The 16,313-nt window shown below is 43.9% G+C and overlaps 2 protein-coding genes across 3 annotated transcripts; one reads left to right on the top strand and one right to left on the bottom strand.

The window, feature by feature from the left end:
• The first annotated feature begins 1,146 nt into the window (after positions 1-1,146).
• LOC147245282 (GTPase KRas) lies at positions 1,147-4,100 on the top strand. Its single transcript, XM_086183973.1, has 5 exons — positions 1,147-1,448; positions 1,696-1,808; positions 2,669-2,847; positions 3,053-3,212; positions 3,298-4,100. The coding sequence occupies exons 2-5, from the start codon at positions 1,698-1,700 to the stop codon at positions 3,409-3,411; spliced, it is 564 nt and encodes a 187-aa protein (XP_086040099.1). The 5' UTR covers positions 1,147-1,448; positions 1,696-1,697; the 3' UTR covers positions 3,412-4,100.
• Positions 4,101-5,345: 1,245 nt separating this feature from the next.
• Positions 5,346-15,382, bottom strand: pold1 (polymerase (DNA directed), delta 1, catalytic subunit). Of its 2 annotated transcripts, XM_086184253.1 has the most exons (27): positions 15,168-15,382; positions 14,171-14,359; positions 13,646-13,759; positions 13,166-13,306; positions 12,893-13,018; positions 12,594-12,762; positions 12,205-12,319; positions 11,862-11,991; positions 11,577-11,743; positions 11,389-11,493; positions 11,135-11,275; positions 10,916-11,026; positions 9,970-10,161; positions 9,803-9,891; positions 9,614-9,730; positions 9,089-9,202; positions 8,823-8,970; positions 8,384-8,479; positions 8,165-8,302; positions 7,588-7,763; positions 7,339-7,491; positions 7,136-7,238; positions 6,913-7,045; positions 6,120-6,233; positions 5,948-6,000; positions 5,645-5,742; positions 5,346-5,556 (listed from the first exon to the last, which is right to left on the bottom strand). In XM_086184253.1, the coding sequence occupies exons 2-27, from the start codon at positions 14,355-14,357 to the stop codon at positions 5,469-5,471; spliced, it is 3,318 nt and encodes a 1,105-aa protein (XP_086040379.1). In that variant the 5' UTR covers positions 14,358-14,359; positions 15,168-15,382; the 3' UTR covers positions 5,346-5,468. The 2 variants fall into 2 exon arrangements, with proteins under 2 accessions (XP_086040379.1, XP_086040380.1); XM_086184254.1 differs by lacking the exons at positions 14,171-14,359; positions 15,168-15,382 and adding an exon at positions 13,429-13,476.
• Between the last annotated feature and the right edge of the window lie 931 nt (positions 15,383-16,313).

A 16,313-nucleotide genomic window follows, 5' to 3' on the forward strand; every position in this document is an offset into this window, starting at 1 on the left:
GATAATCTCTGTGATTTAAGGCAAAGATTAGATAAGAGAGCAGATGCACTCAGTGGGAGAGAAACATGAGCGTCACACACAAGTGAGGATGATGGACCGGCGGGTGGGGTGTGTGTGTGTGTGTGTGTGTGTGTGTGTGTGTGTGAGAGAGAGAGAGAGAGAGACAGACAGAGAGAGACAGACGGAGAGAGAGAGAGAGAGAGTCTGTGTGAATGGGTGTGTAAAATCATATGTTATAAAAGAAAAGTATTTCAAACAAATTTTCCAATTACTGACATTGTTTATAAGGATCTTTGGGCTTTGTGTGTGTGTGTGTGTGGGGGGGGGGGGTAATCATTTCGACTGCTTAATTTATGTCCACCAGTTTATCCTTGTCTGTACCGGCGGCGTTCCTCACCGTGACCATTAGAGGGCAGTAGAGAAATAGAGCTGCTGCGCCGCAAATAAACAGGTCAGCTGTAAATTAGTCTTGCAACTGATACTTAAAACATTAAAACAGGTATAACATGCTGCTGTTAATAATAAAACTAATAACGAGTTGACAATAGGCATATTAATAACGATTTTAACCATTGTTAATTGCCTCTGTACTGAATTGTAACATTGCAGTTCCGCCTGTGAACACCTGAGGGGAGTGAATGCTCATTAATTTACAAAGGTCCGTCACTCACTTCAGCGTTTAAGTGGTCACAATTTCCGGTCAAAGTGAAAGACATTCAAAGACATCGGGGTGTCCGTTTTGTTGACCGACCAGTGTGTAAATGAAGGGGAACAAAACAGTCACAGAAATATTATATACTATCAAGCTACTTGTTGTAATAGGCCTACATGACACGATGTTGTGGTTTGGGCGATAGACTTCAACATGTAACTATGACAATAACTGCGTGATGTCCATGACAAGAAAGACTCACACTACAATGAAAACGAGATTATAAAAGTTATCTGAAAAGATTTCTGAGTTCCAAAAGAATGTTGAAATTTCCCCAGAGACCACGCCCAACTACGGTCATGTTTTTTTTTAATGATAGCACGGTTTTCCTACATAAAGGCGGGGTTATAAATTAAATCTCTACTGTGATTGGGCCATTCTGACGTCTGTCTGTGTGCCGCCCTTCCATTGGTTGTTGAATGAGGGATTACCGCGATAACACTTCGCCTCTTGCAGCGAACCACAATGGAGGTTGAATGAGAACTCGCGTGAATTTAGGGATTTATTAATTTAAAAATTTACTTAGACTAGTATCAGTAGCTCCGCAAACATATACTTTTTGTTTTGACGCTTAGGTGTAACCGGTAAAAGATTTGCGAGCAGATTTCGTCATGGTTCTACAAGTGTTTCGATCAAGGAAATGGTCCGAGGCTAACGTTATGTAGCAAGCTAATCTCGTTTATTCATTCGTAAACTCAGCTATTATTTCACAGAGCGTTCCAAACCAGACATAAAGGTAAGAATTATCACACAATATGAACTTTTACCGCCATTTAAGTTGAATTAGTAACTATAATAAAGGCAACTTCTAGAATACTGCCGTCAATGGACAGTAGTCACCTTAAATCTGGGTCAGTCTCTTGACCATGTCGATGGAAGTGGACGAGATTTGATCGGGTTCACCTGCTAGTCTGTAGATCCACACTCAGATTAGCCAATTTATCCTCGTTGTATAAAACCCCGGTCTACTCCTGCTGTTTCAGGCATGACCGAGTACAAGCTAGTGGTGGTCGGGGCAGGAGGCGTGGGGAAGAGCGCTCTCACCATCCAGCTCATCCAGAACCACTTTGTGGACGAATATGATCCAACCATCGAGGTGACACACCAACACACACCGTGTGACGTTTCATGTGTTAAACGAGAATATCTCAGAGATATCAGTAAAGTTGAAGCATCGGGCAGCTCCTGCCTGTGACACAGAACATAACGTAACTGTACTAGTGCCAGTACTCGAGGTTAAAAAGTACTTTTTGAGGTATGTTGTCTCGTCCTAAAAATTTTAGGTTGTGTTTGGAATATAAGAGGTTTATGGTCTACTCCTGATTGTCCTGTGTTAATGTGAGCTGGTGGGGTGTGTTTATGAGTAAGAAAACTAACTAAAGTACACAGCAGCAACAGTACAAATATGCACCAAAAAAATAACTCAACTCCAACTTCTCAAATAGTTTAGAACAATGGATCAAGCATATGAGTAGTATTCATTATGTAGCATAATTATTACATGATCTGATTTATATTAATAGGGTGCATTTTGAGGTGACAGATTTATGGTGGTGTTATCTTAAATGATTAAATCATGTAAAATATTTATCCTAAAAACAGATGAGGAACTAAAGGTGCCTGTCAGATTCATTCAAGCCGTTGTCTCAAATCAACACCATCAGTAAATTCAACCAAATACTCTTATAATCTGGAAGACCTCTTAATCCTGGATTTAAACAGCTCTCCAGTAAGCTGTTTGTATTTCTCAGACTGATATGAGATGTTTTCACTCTCACCAACTGTCAGTAAAGCTCTTTGTTTAAAGGTCTCATTTCAGACTCGATTGTATGAATGTATGTGACAGAAGAAGTCTGTTATATAACATTTCAGCCGACAATGCCGTGACCTTTGAAGTGGATATGATGTAATCAAGGGTCAGATTTCTGTGACTCACTGATGCTTCATGTTCTTCAGGACTCGTACAGAAAGCAGGTGGTGATTGACGGAGAGACGTGTCTGCTGGACATCCTGGACACTGCAGGTCAGGAAGAGTACAGCGCCATGAGGGACCAATATATGAGGACAGGAGAGGGCTTCCTGTGTGTGTTCGCCATCAACAACACCAAGTCCTTTGAGGACGTTCACCTCTACAGGTACAAGACATTGCGGAGTACGAGCACCAAAGCTGGAGAGAGGACAGCACTGGCCCTGTTTGTAGGGAACACAGAACAATGATTACTCCTCTCACTATACGTGACAAATAGGCTGTCATGTCTTTGACACTAACGCACAGCTGTGAAAAAAACTGTGTATATAAAATGTCGCCTCGGCCTCTAAGGTGCAGCCTGTCTTCCTCAGAGAGCAGATCAACAGGGTGAAGGACAGCGACAGCGTTCCCATGGTTCTGGTGGGGAACAAGAGTGACTTGAGTTCCCGCTCGGTGGAAACGAGGCAGGCGCAGGAGTTGGCCCGGAGCTATGGCGTGCCGTTTGTCGAGACTTCTGCCAAAACCAGACAGGTAGGTGTGTAGGACGGTGAAGGCGGTGCATTCTTGTTGCAAATGTTAGAAATATTGAGGGTGTTTTGCTGTTGGTGTCCATCAGGGCGTGGAGGAAGCCTTTTATTCACTCGTACGGGAGATCAGAAGATATAAGGAGACCAACCGCAGCAACAAGAAGAGCAAGAAGAACATTCAGAGACGTTGCATGATACTATAGCAAACATACACAAGCCTCCTGTACAGCACTTGTGTCACCTCACCACCACTACCACCACCACCACCGCCTCTCCCTCACTGCAGAGACGTCCAGCACAGCGAAGCAGATCTGGTTTCCTGCTGTCAGATTCCACTGAAACGATTCGCCCTCTGAGTACATTTAGCACTGATACCACTGTTTAAACGGCCAGCCAGCTAGAAGCTGCCGTTATGATTTCTCTTCAGTAATTGTGAAAACTTCAGGTGTGACTGTGGTGAAGGGTTTTTCTTCATCTTTTTTTTTTTTTAATTTTTTATTTTTTTTAGTTCTTATGTGGAAGAACTCCTGTGATTTTAGTCTGTTTACTGTTCTCTGGGTTAATGTCTCACTGCGGCGCGGTGCTGCACTTTGCACACGTCAGGTGACACATTCAACCTCGAAGCATCGTTCAGGATGGAAGTATTTCTCTGACGAATGTAAATTCCTTCGAGTTTTGTTGAAAACGGTGTCCTGCTAATGAGGGTGCAGTTTTCTCCCAAGCTGACGAGGCCGCTAGCGGAGATCTAACTGTCTTCTGTTCCTGAGAACACTGTAAAAGGATCAAAATCACATCAGCAATGTATCAAAATTTTGTTGCAGTGTCCAAAGGTACATTTCAACCATTTCCTGATGTATTGTAGAATTTAAGAATTCTTTTTTTTTTAACATGAGGAATAGAGGTGGGTTTTTTTATTTGAATAACAAGAACTGTTAAATGATGGCTTGACATCTGGAGCTGGACGTGTTTATACTCTCCAACTGGTGTTTATAAGGAAGCGCGTGTATATCACACATGCTTCAGACCAGGCGTACGCTTCTTTCCATAAGTCAAGCCTGAAACTGAAGTGGAAATCACAAAAAGCAGTTCTTTCACAGAGCTTGAATTTCTCATCGTTGACACACACTGATGTAAAAACCCGTCATTCCTAAACTGCTATGAACAATAGAGATTGATCTTTACCCTTTTGGTGAACCTGTCAGGTTCGTTTGCTCTGAACCCCACAGGGTTTAAGTCTGTTTGCTTTTGAATCTCTTCCAGAACTGAGGCCAGATAAAATATTTCCTTTTTGCCGCCCCCCCCCCCCCGTGTGGAGCGTGTTTCTTTATGTCCAAGCGCCAAACTGTTGTGACTCAAGCGTCACCTGCTATCCACTCGATGAATCCCGTTTTTACGGCAGTATCTTTGATTATTACACTCACCCTAAATGTAATTAATTGTAAAGTTTCTATTTTTTTAGCATCGCAATTTACTTTTTAAAAAAAACCTCCATCTTCCTGGATTAACTGCTGCGCTGAGGTCAGTCTAGTCCCACCGTGAGGTAGAATCTCACCTCTCTGGACAGTTGAGGTCACCTGAAAATCTCACTTTGTGCATCTGTTATGAATAAGTAAATTTCTTTGGCTCTTACATCTGGTTTCCTGCGTTTATCTGAAGTTGCAATGTCCTCAGAAGATGTGGAACAAAGTACGGCCAGTTCACAGTGAGGCACGTTTCGATCAGGTCTGATATTTAACCGAAGGTAATCAGACATCTTATGTCTTTAAGTTTGTTGAGTGAACATGAGATGATCAGGAATTGTTTTGCAGCCTGATAAATCAGTGGATGCAATAATGCGTGGTTTATATTTGACGGACAACTGAGGGAGATGAAGTTTCTCTTCTCACATCCATTTCATTCATGTACACTTACATTTTTGGGCGTGTCCAACCCAGCAGATGGTGTGTACATAAACTATTTCACAATTTAAGAATTGCTGTCAGTCAAAAGGTTCTCTCTCTTGAAAAATTAGAAATAAATTTCAAATTTAAAAATGGTTGCACATCCCCCTCCAGGTCTTTCAGGTCTCATGAGATTTGCATGTTCAAGACAACTTGTCTTTGGAATAAATAGCTTTTAGATTATACTTTACAAAAAGACAATACTTCATGCATTTTTATTCATCGTAGAAAACATAGAAATAGTAACATATATGCATTTTTACAAACAACAAAAATACAGCGAGACTTCAAGATCGTCGTAATGGAGGCACAATCGGCTCTCACCATCCGAACCGAGCCACCAGCTTACTCTGATCGTCCAGATCTTTCTGGACCTTCTTCCTCATGTAGAAGATGGGACAGTCCCGGCTGAAGAGGGACATGGAGGGGACAGCGTTACCGGACGTCCAACAATAGAATGCAGACATTCTGCAGTAGGCATCAGCCGTCTATGTACCTGGTGCAGAGCACGTCCTCGTGGAGGGAACCCTGACAGCGCTGACACTGAGTCCACAGGCGAGAGAATCGCTCCTCCAGCGTGTTCAGGTGGAAGATCTGTAATTCAAAACCTGCATTTATTACCTGTCATTTTAAACTCCTCATTCTCGTAGGGGGAAAAAAAAGAGACAGCAGAACAAACTGATGAAGCCTTCACTTTGCTTAACTGAACAGTTCAAATTTAAGTTAACGATCAAAGCCGGAAGAAGTCAGTAAGAAAGAGTCTTTAAGAGGAGAAACGACTGAACTCTCATCTTCTTACTTCTTTCTGGTACAGTTCAGATTCCTTCTTCTTACAGAAATCACAGACCGCCGCTGCAATGACACATTGGATGTTACACACCAAACATCACTTCAAACAAAAGATTCACTGCAGCGAATTAAAGTCAAAACCAAGCTCATAAAGCAGGTAAATCATTGCCGACGACGCGCACCGTCTGTCTTGAGCAAAGCTTTGCAGCCTATACAGGTGCTCCTCTTCTGAGCAAACGCCATGAGGCCTCCAACCTTGGAGGTCAACACGGTCTTACAGCGGGTGTGGTCGCCCTCTGAAAGACACCAGAGAAACCGACAGAACAGTCAAGGCGTGAAGCCAGAGAGGAAACCAGAGGGCGGCGTCATTTCTTAGGTCAGTTTCACACTTCTAAAATGGTTCAAGAGAGAAGTTGTGATGAATTAGCATGTTTAAGTTGGTCCAGTTTACTTCCACGCTGTCACTTGGTCAAGAGCACCAACATTATTCCACGGGCGTGTGTTTGGTCACATTGCGTGTGCGACACATCGTATTTATACGTCATATTTTGTCCTCCACAAAGATTCAGATTTTGATATGTCAGCGTGAGCTTCAACATTTGTTGCCCCATTTAAGTGCAAGTCATGTTACTAACCTGCTCAGCTCCCTCTCGCAAAAACACCCACACCAGCGCTTAATGAACTGTCTAACTACAGCATTTACTCACCTTTTTACGCTGTTTTATACACTTGCACTACAAGTTTAAAAACAAAACAAGACAAAAAAAACTAAGAGTTCTCATTACTGTAATTTTAGCTCAGATCAAAATAAAAAGTCTAAAGCCTGGACCAGAGGAGGCAGGTGGGAGTGAAAGGGCCCTAAGGTGAGCTGTGCTGCTAGACTGTTCTAACATTAGCGGCGTGGTAGTGTAAGGTCTCTGCTTGACAGACACTGATAATTACTTGATAAAATAGAGTATTTGAAGCCAAACCTACTGAGGAGGACGCTCTCTGCCTTGCTGTCCCCCAGGATGGGCTCAAATATCCTCAGCAGGGGCTTGGACAGCTGCTGCTCCAGGTAGTATTGTGTGTCGATGGGAATGTTGTTCTCCAGCACAAAGATGGGGTCCTAAAGCAGGAGAAATAAATTTAGACCGACCGCATCATCGGGATCTCTTAACGATGGAATAAACCCGTGGGAGGAATAACATCCACTGACCTCTGACTTCATGTAGGCTGCTGCTCCCTTCGCAGCTTTAACAATGACGTATGGAACTCTGTCCCCCAGGTTGGGGGCGCTGCCTGCGTCTCTCTTCTTCATTCTGTGATGCATTATCAGTAAAAAGGTCATATTTGTAATTTTTTGGAAATTAGTTTCAAAACAAGTCCCTCAAGTGGTCCCGTCACCCTCATCAATCAGACCTCTCAGCCAGCTCCACGTGCGCCTGCTTGCCAGCGTACTCCTGCGCCGTACGCGTGAGCTCCTTAGTGATGACCAGCTGGCTGATGTCGATGCGGTTACACAGCAGGTCAGAGATTACTTCTTTGGCATGACCTACAGCACCCTGGGGATCCCTACGAACACGTCAAGAACCTCATTACCTTCACTGTTAAGATTCATCTAGCTGGGTGGGTTCAGAATCTGGACGCCCCATTTTGTTCATATCATACCTGTCAATCAGGATTCTCTGCAGGCAGGTGTTTATGAGATTCGCCACCAGAGGGCAGTTGTCTCGGCGGACAGTTTCAATGCCTTTACAGTCCATCTTGTCGTGTGTGTCTGCACTGGAAGAGAAATACAGGCCGGCGTAGCGCTTCTTGTTGATCAGCAGATACGGGTAGTACACCTGCAGGACGGAGATGGCGTCAACAGCTCTGCCATGTCAAATACTTTGGGACCAAAAATAAGTTCCCGGGTCTCTCAAGTGCCCGTTTATCCATAAAAAGACAAACAGAACAATCGCGACAGCACACTTGAATTACTGGAACCTCTTCTAATGGATGTAGGACAGGGAAAATGTGGCCTGCAAACCAACTCCAGCCACAAAAGCTTCATAAGATACGTTTCGACCTGACGAATATCTGTTGATCGAAACGTTGTCTAATAAAGTTTTTGTGGCTTGGAGTTCGTGAGCAGGCTACTTCTTCCATTTTCTACAAAATCATCTCAGGGCCTTGCCCCCCCCCCCCGTAATGTGCATGTCAGCTTCTCACTCCGTCTGATCTTATGGCTCCTTGTGATTCGTACCTTCTCAAACTCCAGTTTGATCGGATGTACGAAATGGGAGGAGACCCACTCAGCAGCCTGCTTCCCGATGTCCATGGCCTCCCTCACCGTGGCAACGCCGAGCTTCACCATGACGGAGTCTGTGTCCCCATAAATGACCTGTCAAGTTAACAACACTTGATGAATATACACGTAGGGGAACAACTGTAAACCATCAGGACTAGTCTTACTACTCCTCACCTTGGCATCACCTTGGTAACCATTGGAAATGGTGTACTTGGACTCCACCAGCTGTTTGGTTTGCTCAATCATCTGTCTTCCGAAACCGGTGACGCTCTACATGAAAAAAGATTTTCAGTTAAATGATCTGTGGAATATTTTTTTTACATTCACTTGACTTGGTTATTAAAACCAAGCTTTTCTAATGTGATACTTCAAAATGCACATGAATGATCCTCTTGCTGAGGGGAGCAGTTAGCAGCTTTGTGTTTATTCTGTGGATTCTTCCTCCACCTGTTCTGTCGCCTCCGTGCTAATCTCTGTTCTACGAAGGAGGAGCGATGATGAGTCAAGAAAGAACATCTGGACTGGGACTGAATGAAAGATGGCTGTGGTGCGCCGTGATGTCACGCTAACAGATACTTGAGAAGGAGTCTGAGGCTGTTTTAAAAGAACTCACCTGGGAGATCTCCAGACAGGGCAGCTTGCCCACCTGAGCCCCGGTGAAGCCGTAGACAGAGTTTGCGCTTATTTTGAGGGCCAGCTGTCGACCGTCCAGCACCTGCTTCTTGAAAGGATCCGTTTCCTTCTTTAGCTCGGCCTTCGCCCTGAGGACAGGGACCAAAACTTTTACACTAAAGTATTGTTCTAAATAGTTTTAAGCAAGGATTTATTGTACTTTTTGTACAAATACTTTGTATTACATTAAGTTTAAAAGGGTTAAACCTCTTTCTGGCAGACAGAAGGTTCTCCAAGATCTCTGGTAGAAGTCCTTTCCTCACAGAGCTCTTCACAAACTGATCACCCGTGGGCGTCTTGATGAAGTCCTCAGATGACAGGCTACACACACACACACACACACACACACACACACACACACACACACACACACACACACACCTTCAAGTATTAGTTCCCCATTTTACTACCAGACATAATGGCTCCAGAATGCTTTCAACAGTCATTCAACCTTTTAGCTTACAGGAACAACTTTTAACTTGAGAAATTCTGGATGAGTCTGTTTGGATAGTCGCCCCCAATCGTAATTAATATGCCTATAGTGTTTTCAGAGTTTAATGAGTCATAAATAAGGAAAAAAATGAATTATTAAGTAGCTAAAGCAGTACATTTTTTTGTGCAATGCACTGTTTCATCTAAACTGTAAAAAAGAAGTGGAACGCAGGATAATGTCAGCAGCAAGCTGAAGGAAACCACCATTGTTGTACATGTTGGGTTTTTTTAAAAACACACCCCAGTTTCTCTGCGGAGCCTCTCTGCAGTAACGTGGTGTAACAGAGGTTGTGCGCCATCATGATGGACGGATACAGGGAGGAGAAATCAAGGGTGGTGATGGGAACACTGTAATACCTGTAAGAGAAGAAGCTGATGAGCTATAAGAGAATCCTGTAACACTTAAGGCACTGACATACACACACACACCCTTTATCTGGCTCAATCACCGTCGCTCCGGTATAATCTTCTCCTCCTTGTGACTTTACAACAGGCATGACCAGGTCCTGTTTGGCAGCCTGAAGACACAAGCACACACTCTTAGTTTCTACCTTCAACACAAACGGACAAATGCCGTAACCATCTTGTGTGTTTACCTGTCGCAGCAGCTGAGAGACGACCTTGATTTGCTGTCCTCTTGAGAGCAGGTAGGAGAGAGGCACACCTGTCACTCTGGCCATCTCCATGTAGTTGATGACGCACATCAACTTCTGCAGCAGGCGCAGCGGGAGGTATGCATCTTTCAGGCAGTACACGGCCAGACGACGGCGAGTCTGTTCATTGCCGTTCTGAGAGGGAGGGAAAATGGAAAGATAGATGGGAAAAACAGCGACAACACGATGGGCCCTTCTTTTAGCATTGCACGAGCTAGCTTTCAGTCTCATGCGAGCATCATTGCCAGTTTCAAGCTGGAGTAAATGACGTTTTCATGCTAAGTGTAGCAAAGAACCTGTGTTCCGCCAGCTCCAGCAGGTGCTTGAGTAGGTTTATGTGGCATTTTTCCAGTGCAACCATGGGGAACTGATATTTAGGAACACCAGAAAGCCTTTCCGCCACAGACTAAGAAGAGGCTGGTCTTTGGTCACTGGTGCTTTTAGTAAAGTGCTATTTAAAGGGCTCATCAATCAGATGAGCAGATGCGCAGCATTGCAAAGGGGAAACATCGATGCCTGAAAATGTGGAAACATTGGCTGCCTCCTCCTCCCAGCTCAGTTCACCTCAGACGGCTTCAGTGGATTCCTGCTGCTCCAGTACATAAACATAAGACGTGCTTGTGCCCGTTCACCTTGTGCAAAATGTGTGCCACTGGCAGCATGCCAAGTCCTCGCACTAACTGGGTTTTAAAGGGAGTGCCAGGAGGCACTCCGATTACCAGCCGTTGAAAATCAACTTGAGGCTGAACACTGGTGCCACAGCTCACTGAAATCGGGCCCCCTGTTTGTCAAAACATTTTGTTGAAGGACATGAACATCTTCATGTATTTATTTCAATGAGTAACCAACTTTCTTCCAGATGCAAGAAGGTTAGTTGTTGGTGTTTTACCTGCAAATCAGTGATGATGGAGTGCTGCACATCCTCCTTCTGTTCTTGCAGGAAGTGGAAACTCACAGCGTTCAGTGTGTATGAGCGTAGTTTGTAGTCCCTGAGGAGAACCTGACCAGTGGGACACCAGTCACATTATTTTAGGTTTCTTCCTAAAAAGATTCTGTATAAACGCAACGCTATGTTTATTAATTGTACATCAACTATGAAATGGCCGACCTGCAGCAGATCAAACTGAACCCGACCCTCCATGTTAATGATCTTGTTCTCTCTGCGGCCCATCTGTTTGCTCTGGAAGTTCAAGTCTCGCAGGACTGACTTGATGCCTCGTACTCGGCCCAAGTAGGGGAACAGATTGACCTGCACATGGATGAATGAGGAAAGAATCTGAAGTATTTCTACAACAAAGACACTAATCTTAAGATGACGCTTAGAAATTTCCATAGAAGTAGATGACTGTGGCGCCATCAAACCTTTAAAGCAGCTGCCCTGTTCAGCAAGTACGGAAAGTCAAAGTTTTGGATGTTGTATCCAGTGATGATGTCTGCGTCCACAGTCCTCAGAAACTCTGCCCAGCTCTGCCCAGATAAATCACCACAAAGAGGGAGGATTAAAACACTGCATAAGCCGGTGTGGTTATGACTCAAGCCGGCGTGTGTACCTGTAGTAGCTGCCTCTCCTGCGTGAAGCACAATATCTGAGAGCCCACGATGCTGGCGCAGGACTGGAGGGTGAAGACGGTGCGGATGAACGGCTCGGCCTCACCCTGTCGCTGCACCATGGATGCGATCTGAATCACAGGGTCTTTGTCTGGCTCTGGAAAGATTCCTGGAAAGAAAGAAAGAAAAATAATGGATGATTTTGGTTTCTTGTCAAGCGTTCCAGGTAACGGTTTGGTCACAGTGAAGAAATAAACATCACAGAAAAAAAACAGAATGAAGCCCACCTTTTCTTCCTGCACACTCGATATCAAAGCTGAGGACCCTGAGTGGTGCGATCCTCTGCCAGTCTCCCTCTGCTGGGTGACTTATCAAATCTGTCCATCCTACATCCACCTCATACTGACACAAGGACTCCTGAAATACAAAAAACAAGGGGGGAGAAAGTTCAAGAACACCATCGAGGATAGCATGACTGAAAAGAAAGCGAGCTGCTGTTGACCTCTGCATGGTAGCATCGCAGCTATCTAATCTTCAGGGTAGTTCGACAGGAAGTGGGAGAACAAAAGCCTTGTGAAATCTTATAGAACACTGGCAGATTGCAACAAGCGGGACAGGAACCAGACCAACCTTGCCGCGGTACTGAGAGTCCGTGCTCCCTGTGCTCTTCTCTTCCCGAATTCGGTACTTGCCTTTGGGAAGTTCAATCCAGCAACATCCCACCACATCACTGTCAACCATAAACCTAAAAGCACGGGAAATCCATACTTAGAGGTTAAAGCTAAAAACAATCTATGGATTACATAAACCACAGGTTGTACTTGGAAAACTTCCACAAAAGAGCAGCCATAAAATAAATGTTTCAGTGTGTTAAGTCTACAATCATAAACAAACATAGAAAACCTTCAGCGTGAGGCGAAACTGACTTGATCTCTGAACATTTTCTGATCTGCTGGAGTTCCATCTTCATGTTGACTTATCAAATCCTGTTTTTATAAAGGCAATCAATTCAAACGCACCTGATCTCAAAGTCGATGTTGGCCTCGAAGGCCTGGAAACTCTGAAGAGGGAACGGTCCAAACTTTAACCCCAGCTCCAGTAGCCGCTTTGCAGGAGCAATGAGACGAGGCATCGCCATGGTGATCCGCAGAAAATCTACAGTTTGTTTCCCATGGTAACCATACATATCTGGGGGGGGGCAAAAAAAATAAAGGCAGGCTTGGAGTTACTTTAGTGTATTGATGTGTTATCTATCAAGGCTGAGTGTCCCAGATTCACAATGATTTACAGAAAGCATTTACACAGCACATGAACTCACTTGCTTTACGAGTGATGTCCACAGCCAACACCGTGACTGAGATGTTGTCCTTATTGGAACGCATGTCCTTCAAGACCGCAGAGTTCAACTCCCTCTTAAAGTCGCCCAGGTAATCAGGAGTGAACCCTTCCCACACAAAGAGGAAAGCGAGAGAAATGTGGCATTTAGGAAATGAGACGTTTCACATTTCCTGCAGAAATGTGCAGATGTATCTAGAAACCGTATTTATCATCATATATTCTGTGTACTGACCAAAGAATGGCATGTACTCACCGCTCGGTGCAGGAACATAGAAGTAAGGTGCAAACCCGTGGACGTGGCAGCACACGCTGTTGCCGCTGTCAGTCACCCCAAACATCCGAATGATCGGAACTTTTCCCTGTGACTGGCCAGGCATGCCAGCCACAGTCGCCCCTGCAGAACACAAAGGTGGCATGAATCTGTGTCTCTTGTTTCTATCAGCACACCCAGAGACCAAAATAAGAGTAAAAAGTCTTTCATCTCAGATATAAAACAAAGTTCTAATTGTTTCTTACTTGGGTCATTAATGTGACTCTAGAACTGCTCTGTCCATCATATCAGCACTGTAAGAAGTAAAGTGTGCAGCTTCAATCTCAGTTCTATTATAACCGTCCTAAAACTAAGTCCATCTGTCCTGCATATGCACTGCAATAAGTGGTGAAAGAGAATCAATCATGTTCGAACCAATCTGATTAAATGGTGAGCAAGATCATACGGCTCTTTTTAAATTACCTAAATAGTAGTCCAGATCGATCTGCTGAAAAACCAACTTATCAGTGGACGAGTCCAGTGAAGGAGCGTGAGGCCGGCGCCAGCGAGGGTTGAGGTCTGCTGAGAAGAGGTCCCCTAACAAACAAGAAGGTGAGACAGAAGTTAGAGTAGTTCCACAGGTGCTGCTTATGACTAGAACACAGCTGTATTATTACAACGCAAAGCTAAAGATGCTTTATTTACTCAAAGCATAATTGACTCTCACTATCTCTACACATTTCTTACCTTGATCAGAAATATAAAGCTGTAAAATAAAGAACCAAGACATTTTATAAGTTCTGATTATGTGTGTGTTACTGGCCTTGTTTGCTTGAAAACTAGGAGGACCGGATGTGACAGAGACATTATGAAGAAGATCTCAGTCTCAACATGGAGATAGTGTATGATGCGTTTTAGCCAAGAACATTTTGTAATTGTTATGACGTGTGACGTATATAAGCAACTCGGTAACCTCTCTCAGTTATTACTTTTCTGTTAACAACTTACCAACAGGAATTACATCATGTCCCGCCTGCCCCTCCATCTCCTCTGCCTCTAGCTCCGCATCTTCAAACATGGACAATTCTTCTTCAAATTGTGACGGACTGTCCTCCCACTCACCAGCCGTCCTACCGCGCTTGGCCAGGGATGCGCTACCTATGTACAGGCCACCGTTGCGCCTTTTATAATCCATTCCTGCATGCAAATTAAAAAGAAGACTTACTGGACAAACAAGTTTAGAGAGAAAGAAAATGAAAGCAAGTGCTTTTGGCCAAAAAACAAGCATGGACAGTAGCATGACACTTAACCCTTAACGATCTTAGTAGCAAGGCAACACAACCAACAAAACAGTTCTGAAAGATATCATCTGAAGATCATTTCTCCTCACATTGCACTGAATTGCGTGCACATTTATGTCTGACTGTTTATAGAAGAAAATGCGCAGGCTTGGGTATACTTATGTGTTACATATTGAGTTAAATAATAACGCTTGATGGTATAAAAATATTAACGCTGTAGGACTTTTGAGAGCAGCACTTTAGAAATGAACTAATATAAATGCCTTGAAAACACAGCGGCTACAAACATAGCCAGACAACCTCAAAATATGACAAATATCGACGTGTACTTCATGATGTGCCACACTACGAGAAAGCATTAGCCTACGGGACTTTTGAGGACCATGAGTCCTGTAGGCTATTAGGTAATGTAGGTTAGCTAGCAGCTAACATGACTACAGCTACGCCTCCTAACTTCTCTCCAAGTTAGCATCACAACTGCTAGCTACAGTCTGTCCGGCTCTCGGCGATTGTGTGTGCGTGGAGAACTTCTACAACGACCTTCCCTTCACAATCATTTGCTAATAATAATAATTTAAAAAACACAATGCATAAAGGGGCCTCAGTACAAGTTGTTTGTGGTTGGAGACTGCTGCGTGCTTTGGTAACCGGCTAAATCGGTAAGCTAGCAAAGGTAGCGCAGGAGAGCACAAGCCCGGTCTTACCTACGCGTAGGTCTGGTCTCCCTGTGCAACAAGGCAATGGTAGCTGGTGCGTTTCTAACAACGATACCGATATCTAACAAAGCTGCTTCTTCACTTGGGTCCCCGCTTGACAACTGCTCCCGCCACACTTCTTCAATTCGACAGATTTTCGCGCGGTAAAATTTCTGCGTCGCTGAGCGGTTCATTTCTCAGGAACGGACAATGACGACATGTAAGGGGCGTGGTTTGACAAGTCGGACTTGCAAACCGAGCCGGAAGTGGAACGTAGCTTGTCTGTACCTTGAAAAGAAAAAAAAAGTCCGTGTCTTCCCGACAAAATGACGTAGAAATGAGCGAAGCAGCGAGGGAGGGAAATAAAGGCTGGACGAGTTTACGCACCAATAACAATCTCCCCCGAAACGTTCTGTTTTATCAATGTAATTAAAGACGCATGAAATAAATCAGCGGAGATGAGCAGACAATGTTTTAACGCTGCTTGTGTAACTATTTGATGAGATTGATGTTTGATATTATATCATATTTTATGCCCCTTCTAAAGAGAAGGAGAAAAGATATCAATGGTGACAATCACGCCTGACAATACATTTACCATCATGCTCGTCATCGTAATTGCATCAACTGTGGGAGCAAGTTGCACAGCCATCCCACTAAAACGTCGTGTTTCACTGTACCTGCTAACTTGTGGAATGCGGAAACGTGCCTGAAATTCTGCTGGCCTAAAAATTCCTATTCGTGTGTATTGTACACTCTAGGGCTGAGTCACTAAATGTTGTTAAATTGTAACAATGTTCAATGAATCAAGAACAATAACTTCTTCTTTTTTTTTTTTTTTACAAGAAATAGCTAGCTATTTTTGAAATAGCTGCCAGTTGTATTTTCTTTGTTCAACTTCAGTTTGCACAGCTTTGGAAACCAGTGACCCTCAGTTAAGAGTTAGTATGAACTCTATGACCTCACCAGGGGTCATGGTTATATACTTTGACCTAACTAAAACTTAGAGACCAAGGACGTACAAATAAAAATGTCTGATGATGTCTTTTACTGAAAAATGTCTGACCATGAGATCTCTATATAAACATAAGCTGAGGTCAGAGGTCACGCTTTGCTGCCTTCAGACAAAAAACATTGGAGGATGCAGACAGCAAG

This window comes from Aulostomus chinensis, chromosome 18 (genome assembly GCF_037954235.1).
Source record: "Aulostomus chinensis isolate RoL2024-O1b breed Wild chromosome 18, RoL_Achi_v1.0, whole genome shotgun sequence".
In the NCBI taxonomy this organism is placed as follows: Eukaryota; Metazoa; Chordata; class Actinopteri; order Syngnathiformes; family Aulostomidae; genus Aulostomus; species Aulostomus chinensis.